The sequence below is a fragment of the Oratosquilla oratoria genome, chromosome 18 (genome assembly GCF_046742065.1).
Source record: "Oratosquilla oratoria isolate Oo_2021 chromosome 18, ASM4674206v1, whole genome shotgun sequence".
Lineage (NCBI taxonomy): Eukaryota > Metazoa > Arthropoda > Malacostraca > Stomatopoda > Squillidae > Oratosquilla > Oratosquilla oratoria.
The window spans coordinates 4720072-4730071 of NC_134794.1; the positions used below are offsets into that span (position 1 = coordinate 4720072).

The 10000-nt window shown below is 37.7% G+C and overlaps 1 protein-coding gene across 3 annotated transcripts in view; it reads right to left on the reverse strand.

Annotated features, from left to right (window-relative positions):
* Positions 1-7704: 7704 nt before the first annotated feature.
* Positions 7705-10000, reverse strand: part of LOC143035002 (trypsin-1-like) — a 5331-nt gene continuing 3035 nt past the window's right edge. For all 3 annotated transcript variants that reach the window (XM_076201392.1, XM_076201394.1, XM_076201393.1), the window contains exons 2-3: positions 9597-9817; positions 7705-8782 (exon numbers count right to left, since the gene is read on the reverse strand). In XM_076201392.1, the coding sequence (XP_076057507.1) occupies positions 8243-8782; positions 9597-9817 (761 nt within the window). In that variant the 3' untranslated portion in view covers positions 7705-8242. The remainder of the gene's footprint in view (positions 8783-9596; positions 9818-10000) is intronic.

Consider the following 10000-nt stretch of genomic DNA (forward strand, 5'->3'; position numbering starts at 1 on the left):
ATTTATTCTAAAGGATACGCAAGGGTAAAAAGGTTGAGAAACGCTGCGTTAGAGGATATATCAATCCTCTATTATCCTGCGTCCCCTTGCTACCACCTTCCACTCAAACAGACATGTGTTGAAGTTAAATAAAACGAAATACAATGAGATAAAAAAAGAAGAAAACTATTTAGCACTCGGAGGGTAAGAATGGTGGGAGCTTTCCAGGCTAATGGAGTTGCTTGGATAAAAAAATATCATGTAACCAATCCTAATACGGCCTGTGAATGTGCAATGCGTGACCCACAACGTGGGAGAGGTTCACAACTGGTATCAGCCTTCCACTCTCACTCTCTCCCTCCCTCTCTCTCCCTCTCTCTCCCTCTCTCTCCCTCTATCAGCTGCGAACACGGACAGCTGCGATGTTCAAGAACGACGGTCCGTTTCTTCACAATAACATTCCTGGATCTCTTCTCTAAAGATTTCTAGAATACAGAAATCCTATTCCATAGGGTTATAAACTTGAAAGGAGATTACCCCAGGAGACGCCTAGCTATGGCTGAAGGCGTCCTCTTCACTCTACACGTCCCAACAGAAGTACTGACTAAAGTTTCAGGTAGTCAGTATTTTACGGAGTGCCACCTTTACGGACCAGTCACGTAACTCTTTTATAATTGAAGACTGGAAAAAAAAATGCTGGTCACTTTTGATTTTCACAGTCCTTCCTTTGTCAACTTTGGTATTGTCCACTAGGATAGAAACGCTGGTTATTACCTACAAGATAATTTGCTCTATGTACACACACACACACACACACACACACACACACACACACACACACACACACACACACACACACACACACACACACACACACACACACACACACACACACACACACACACACACACCGAGTTAGCCCCGGATTCTGTTTACTCAGATAAAAGAGAACGAGTAATACTACAGTGACTTTATATTCTATAACGCCAAGGTCACAGCATTACCCATAGATCGGACCTACACTGACATACACACACACACACACACACACACACACACACACACACACACACACACACACACACACACACACACACACACACACACACACACACACACACACACACACACACACACACACACACACACACACACACACACACACACACACACACACACACACACACACACACATGTAAATATGCTTATAAGAACACGAGTACGTGTGTAGACTTATGCAAAGTAAACCACTTGGAAAAATAAAACAAACTAACGGAGCAGAGCGCTTTCGTATATTATATCGAGTACAAAAAGTACTTTTCGCACTGAAAATGTAATATACGAAAGCGCTCTGCTTCGTTAGTTTCTTTTTTCCAAGTGGTCTACTTTGCATGTATATATGTATGCGTGTGTGTGTGTGTGTGTGTGTGTGTGTGTGTGTGTATTTTTTTCGTGGGCAATATCTAGCGCTTCTATCCTTGGGGACAATATCGCACCGGAGAGGCAGAGACATAGAGGAGGAGGAGGAGGAGGTGGTGGTCAAGGTGGAATTGGAGAATAAGAGCCGAAAGTAGATTTATTGTGATATAAAATTGATCAGTATTATTTTCGAGGTCTCCGATCATAAAAAGAATACTGCGTGATTCTGGTCCGTAAAAGTTTCACCGAAGTCTTTAAGATATCGACTTAAAAGAAAAGATAAATAAATAAATAATAATAACAATAATAATGATAATAATGATAATAATAATAATAATAATAATAATGATAATAATAATAATAATAATAATAATAATAATAATAATAATAATAATAATAATAATAATAATAATAATAATAATAATAATAATAATAATAATAATAATAATAATAATAATGATAACAACAATAACAACAATGATAATAATAATAATAATAATGATAATAACAACAATAGTAATAATAATGATTATAATAATAATAACAATAACAAAAATAATAACAATAACAATAACAATAACAACAACAATGATAACAATAATAATAATAATGATAATAATAATAATAATAATAATAATAATAATAATGATAAATAAACATAGATAATAAGCAATAAATAAATAGATGAATAAATAAATAGATAAATAAATTAATCAATCAGTGACTATTACGGGGGGAAATTGGAGTACAAACGCCATATGGTAGAAATGATTAATTGATATTTTCAACCTTCTTAGGTCAAGGATCAGCTCTTGTGATCCTGTGGAGGACGTTCTTCAGGATGAACCTCAACGGTTGACATCAATGGGAACGGGTCCAGCGTTTCTATCCATGTGGATACTATTGGCAAAGGGAGCCAAAACGGTTGACATCCCTGTGGATACTATTGGCAAAGGAGAGATTTGGGGTGGGGAAGTAGAACGAAGGGCGGGTAGAAGTGGATAGAAGAGCTTGTCGATGTGGATCGATGTGGACTGTGGTTTACCGTCGCTCGTATACTTGTAGACGGTCTTACCCCGCCGTCGTATGATAACAAAAGAATAGCCATTGCGGCGACCGGATTGTTTTGAATTGGTCTAACCAAGTGTCTCCCAGACTCTTCTTCAGTAATACCAAGCCTATATAAGAACATAAGAATGAAGGAGACTGCAAGAGACCATAAGGCCTACACCAGGCAGTTCCGTATCCATCAACACTTGTCATCCTCACCCATAAAGTTGTCTAATCGTTTCTTAAAACAACTGATAGTTTCAGCGCTCACTACATGATTACTAAGTCTATTCCATTCGTCGACCACCCTATTAGTAAACCAATTCTTGCCTATTTCCTTTTTAAATCTAAGTTTGCCCAGTTTATAACCATTACTGTGAGTCCTGCCGTGTTGTTTTAATATGGTGACCTTGCTTGCATTACCTTTGTTAAAGCCTTTGATCCACTTGAACACCTCTAATAGATCACCTACCATAATCCTCACCTTTATTATAAGCCTTTTGAGAACGTACTAACTCTTGATATTGCATGTACATTACTTTAAGATTTAAAACATTAACCACAGCAGAGAGCAATATTTTTTTATTGTTTATTAGTGTTTATTAACAAGGATTTATTAATTCACGCATTCTAATGAAAAGTATGTGTTTGCTTTTTTGATACAAGCATAATGAAACGCGGGTCTGTGTGGCTGAATACACGTACATACAGTTGGACCCTCCATAACCCTCAGATAAAGGTTCATGACCTTTTTATGGGTCATGACCTTTTTATGGGTCATGACCTTTTTATGGGTCATGACCTTTTTATGGGTCATGACCCATAGTTTGGGAACCCCTGGTCTAACCCATTCACGCCACGGGACCACTCTTCCGCTGAATAAAATCGCCCAAGACAACAAGGTCACCTTGGGTCAGGTCATCGCTCAGGAAGGGTCAGTCAAGACGGCTGGAGTTTTCATTAGGAGGCTGAGGACTGTCATCACGTTGCACCATTTCGGGACGATGACGGCAACGTTGACGTCATGAGGCGCGGGTGGGATACGAGGATGACGGCGTCAGCGTCTTGATTATATATATGTATATATATATATATATATATATATATATATATATTATATATATATATATATGCAAAGTAGACCACTTGGAAGAAGAAACTAACGAAGCAGAGCGCTTTCGTATATTACATCTTCTGTGCAAAAAGTACTTTTTGCACTGAAGATGTAATATACGAAAGCGCTCTGCTTCGTTAGTTTCCTTTTTCCAAGTGGTCTACTTTGCATAAGTGAACACACGTACCCGTGTTCTTATTAGCACACACACATATATATATATATATATATATATATATATATATATATATATATATACATATATATATATATATATATATATATATTTGGATGATGGAGAACATAAACACAGGGGAAGGCTCGGAACCCTAAACACTCTAACGTTTCGTTCGCGTAGAACTTCTTCAGAGAGTGTATGTAGAACTGCAATTGAAGTTTATATACTAAATCTAATTATCTTTTCGGACACTTGGGAAAAGTCGTTTTTCTGGCGTGCTTTAGAATTAAAATACTAGTTTCTTTAGCTAAATTGATAAACCCTCCTCGATGATTCGATGAATTATTAGTTGAAATATATGCTGATTCAACAATTCATCCCCGAAAACACCAATGTAAATAATAAAGTGAGAATGCTTAACGCGGTCAACAGCGATATTCAGTTCACCGTAGAAGAGGAACAAAACGGACAATTGCCCTTCCTAGAAACGTTAATACGACGAGTGGAAAAAACTGTAACTTTCTCAGTATACAGAAAGGAAACTAACAAAGAGGATTTAGTACATTACTTCTCCACACATGATGATAGGACAAAGAGTGGTATAGTAATAGGATTTTTTCTCAGGGCACTACGAATCTGTAGTAATGAATACCTAGAAGGCGAATTTGATTACATTATGAAAACCTTTGACAAACTTGGATATCCAGAGGGAATGTTGAAAAGAACAAAAAGAAAAGCAATAAATATTTACAATCACTGAAAGAAAGAGAGAAATGATAACAAATAATACAAATCTTATATCAGTACCTGGCTCAGAAACGTCACCAATAATAGACAAATATTTAACAAAATCAGGTATGAACATAGCTAAAATAACTAACAAGAGGATAGGTGATTCAATAAAGACTTCTGAAAAGAGAACCAATTCCGAAAACAGCGTCGTATACAAAATCCCGTGCAATAGTTGCTCAATGGCTTATTTTGGCGAATCGTCAAGAGGATTAGAAAAAAGAATTTATGAACATAAAAACGACATAAAAGCACATAGGACATCTAATTCTTTAGTAGTTCATGCGGAAAAATTCGATCATTTACCAAACTGGAGAGAAGCTGAAGTGCTACATAAAGGTTTTGATAAATTCACTAGAAGAATTGTTGAATCAGCATATATTTCAACTAATAATTCATCGAATCATCGAGGAGGGTTTATCAATTTAGCTAAAGAAACTAGTATATTAATTCTAAAGCACGCCAGAAAAACGACCTTTCCCAAGTGTCCGAAAAGATAATTAGATTTAGTACATAAACTTCAATTGCAGTTCTACATACACTCTCTGAAGAAGTTCTTCGCGAACGAAACGTTAGAGTGTTTAGGGTTCCGAGCCTTCCCCTGTGTTTATGTTCTCCATCATCCAAATAATTTGTCTAAAATACTTATCAATATATATATATATATATATATATATATAATATATATATATATATATATATATATATATATATATATATACATATACATATATATATATATATATATATATATATATATATATATATATACATATACGTCTTTGTAGTTGTACATGAGTTACCCCCGGATTTTGTGAACTGGTTTGATCATGTATTCTGCGTTTATTACTACTCAGGGTAAAAGAGAACGAGTAATACTACAGTGACTTTATATTCTATAACGCAAGTAGTGTGATGCATCGTACATATGGCAGCCGATGCTGCGCGCGAGAATTTGACTCTGAAGTGGTTAAAACGTCTTGCGTTACATCCCACGGAGCGCGTGCCTTGTCGACCAAGTCGTTTTGCCCGGTTAAGTTCCTCTTTAGCCTGTGTCGGTCCAGGGTTTTTCCTCTCTGTTGAATATGCGGCAGAGATAAGAGGTGGGAAAAAGGGATATCTCTCTCTCATGAAGAATGGGGCAATAGGGGGCTTGCCTAGACGAGTCCAACTTCCAGGATGGGGGGGATAAAGATTCGACACGTACATGACATTGTCAGTATGAAAATCAATTATCCAAACTACTTGGAGTGATAAATATGTAAACAAATAGTCAATTAAATAAAATGATAGATGAATAAGTAAACTTAAACAAACAAACAAATATACAAATACCGATAGATCGGTCATATATGAGCTCTAGACTCTCTTCCGGGAGGATAATAGCTGTCGATCACTAGTCCAACACGTGATCCAAGGCCATGATTAATCACGAGAGAAAAAGAAAACAAGTACTTCATTCTTTCTGCTATTCAACCGGAAGCCTCTTCGACTTTATCCTTTAATGTTAACTCTTAACATAAATCACGAACGACCAGTAAGGCTAACATAATCGGAAGGTCTCCTCCTAGACCCGGGTTCGAGCCCTGCACTTCTATTCCTAGCGGTAACTATGACCTTTTCTTGAAAAGGTGGAGGGGAGTGGAATATATATAAGGGTGGAGTGGAGTGGAATATATAGGAAATGGAATGGGTGGGAGTGGTTTCTATGCCTTTTTCTTTTTGGCTACCCCCCTATGTAGGGGGAAAAGCCTTTGGTATATGTATGGTATATGTATGTATGTAACTATGACCTCCCCCACGTGTATTGGACAAAGATGAAGACTTCGGCCGCAGGTACTGAGCGTCTTCTGGTGTAAGCTCCTCAACATTTATGTCAACAGTACAAAGGATAAGAGGCACAACCTCATTAAGGACCCACGAGTATAGTCCTCTGGACCAGCGTTTCTCAGCCAAGGTTCCCCGGAACCCTAAGGTTCCGCAAAAGGTCCCTAAGGGTTCCGCGAGAACAAGTGAGATAAGCTAATTCACTTTTGATTTTTTATATAATTTCATATACGTAATATAATTAAACACGCACGACATATTCTTGGTTATTGTAATAATGTAATATAGACATCATCCTGTCTAACCTATTATTACGATGAAAATAAAATGAGAAAGATATGGTATATGTTTTTTTTTCTTCTTCTTTTTTTTCTTGAGCAGGGGTTCCTTGAGACATGCAATTTATTTTAAAGGTTATGCAAGGGTAAAAAGGTTCAGAAACGCTGCTCTGGACGGTTCTGATACTACTTCAGAATACGAACAGGTTGTGTTATGAATGTAAAACCAAAACTACGGGAATCATTATTTATATCTATACTATTATAATTTTTATTTATTCTTCTTTTATCTATTTATCATTATTATAATTTTTTCCGCATCCGACCTAGTTATGGACCAAAAGGTCTCCTGTCGGCATCCTCCTCCTTTGTAATCCTTTGTAATTCTAAGTACTCATAGATACTGTTATAGAAGGGGAGGAAGAGAGGAGAAAGGGAGAGCAAGGAAAATAAAAAATAAAATGGAGGAGAGGAAGGGGACATGGTAGTGGCATCCTTATCCCTCCGCCACACGTCGAATTCCCTTTCGATTGGGTCAAAGGTTTACATTGTTAATGATCCTTGTGTTGAGATTTCAGATCAATTCCTATGTTGAATGAGATCTTGTGGCGATAGACAGAATAAACTCTGTAAAATGTATTTTCGTACTAAAAGGATTAATCTTCTTTGCTGCAATGACGTCATTAAGTTGAATAAACTTGTCTGGAGTTAGCCAGGATGAAATATGTAAAGTACATCATCGTGACGAGGAGAATGATCCCGTATGGTATCTAGGATTAAGAATCACTCCCTAGTCTCTTTGGGTACTGACTACATATGTTATTTAGTCAATGTTTAGAAACTTTAGTGACATCCCTAAGGATCAAGTCACTCAGCATTTTTGTTTTGTGATCGTCTTAAAAAAAGATCACTTAATTTCCATTATCCCTTCGTTCTACTGAACTGAAATCAAATCTCTGTAACTCAACTTTTTGGTGTTATAGTGTTCCCAAGCATAAAAACTGGTTACGTTGAATAGAATATTAGAAAAGATAATTCTAGTCTCAAGTATGGGCTAAGAATAGAAGACGTTAATTTTGTGATTTATTTCAAAGAGTGTGGCAAAATTCTTTGCTGCAATTGGAATGACGGCAACGGTCCTTTGCCATCAAGTAGGGAAGAAAATCAAAACAAGAGACCAAATCAGGACAGCATCTTCTCTTTGTCTTTTGTACAAGACAAAGGAGAAACTATTCAGACACTATTGTGAAGCTGGCAATAAAAACAAAAACAATATACAGCTGCTAAAATTGTGCTTAGACATTTTGTTCTTTACTCAGAGTAGGATGGTTTCGGTCCAAACAACAGTTGCAGCTGTTCCTACTCAGTTCATCTGAAGGAGAGTTTGTTTACTGTGATACTTGTGAATGTTTACATCGTCAAAGCATTAAGAAAGTGGTCAAAACTTCCCTAACTTTGAAAAAGAAAGAAAGAAAACTGATGGGCTTTGACTAAGAATTTAGCTGCTGCTAGGGTCGTCACCTTTAAAAAAAACAAAAAACAAAAAACAACTACTACACCCATTATAGTTGGAGGCAGATGTACGCCTGAGACACAGAATCGTTATTTTCAAACAGCTTTAGCCTTGATCCAGTCGACGAAGTAGGAGACTTCGGTGTAGACACCCGGGTAGTCCGGACGGGCGCAGCCGTAGCCCCAGGAGACAACACCGGCCAGGTAGCGGGAACTGCCAGGGCCCCCACAAGCCAGAGGTCCTCCGGAGTCTCCTTGGCAGGAGTCCTTGCCTCCTGCGGGATACCCGGCACAGATCATCGAGTCCACGATATTTGCAGAACCGTAGAGATCTCTACAGCGATCATCCTTGAGGATTGGAACGGAGACCTTCAGGAGATCGTTCGAGGCTGATCCCCCCTCGCTGGTCGTGCCCCATCCGGAGACCACGCACTCTCCGATGGCAGTGAACCCCGGTTCAGGAAGGGCGATGGGTTGGACGTAGCTGTTCATGGCCAGAGGGGACGCGAGTCTCAGGAGGGCGATGTCGTTCTCGATGGTGTATCCGTTGTAGTCCTCATGCTGGACGATCCCGGAGACCTTGACGTCTTGTTCCGTCGTCTCCACCAGGGACAGGTTCAGCTCACCGACCACCACCTGGTGCAAGTGACGATACTCGTATAAGAATGGAAGGAAATATACTGGAGATGCATATTATACAAATGGTTATATATATATATATATATATATATGTATATATATACATATATATGTATATATATATATACATCTATATATATATACACACACACATATGTATATATATATTATATATATATATAAATATATATATAAATATATTATATATATAAATATATATACTTATGTACAACACTGAATGGGTCCCAGCGAAGATATAGAGATCTGTATATTTCGATCACTTACTGTGATCTTTAATTCAGCAGAAGAGGATCACAGTAAGTGAAATCGAAATATACAGATCTCTATATCTTCGGTAATCTTCTCCGAAAGTGGGTCATCAGTATTATTTTACAAATGTGCCATCAAGAGAGATATCTTCTTATGTGTATATATATATATATATATATATATATATATATATATATATATATATATATATATACATATGTACAACACTGAATGGGTCCCAGCGATTAGAGATACATTTTAACAACCCCAATGCACTTTAATTCTAAGCCATCAAAGGCCAGCATGCTTGAAATTGAATTGTGGTACTGCCCAGTACTCGAACCGGGTAACCTCATGACAAGTGCGATATATATATCCATAAATATATATGAACCGTATGCCTAGATGCATATATCTAATCGGATATGTTTCCGAATAGGCATGTGTATACACTTTGGTTCATAAGGAAAAAAAAACGCATATCCTTCTCTATATACACATACTCGAACATATTTCAACCCTTAAGCGGCCAAATGCTCACCTTCAAGTTGTTCGGGTTTTCTGGGTCCTCTCCATCGACGCAATGCGCCGCCGTGATGACGTAGTTGTTGCTATAGACGGCGCCGCCGCAGAAGTGGAAGTCGAAGCCGTAGGAGATGTCCTGGAAGCTCACTTGGTAGGGGATCTCTCCAGGGGCGGCCTTGGTGCCCCCGACGATGCGATTAAGGCCCCGGAAAAGGTAAGGTTTCCTCGCTGGCACGGCTGGAATGATGTTTGCAAAATCCTCGATAAGAACACATAAACTCGTATAAAAACCAATAAATAGAAAAAGAAAAGAAATAGAGATATAGATGAATAAACGAGTGAGTAGATAAACGAATAAAGAACAAATGAATGAGTAAACAAATTAAAAAAAGAAGATAAAAACAGCAGCGACTCATCAAG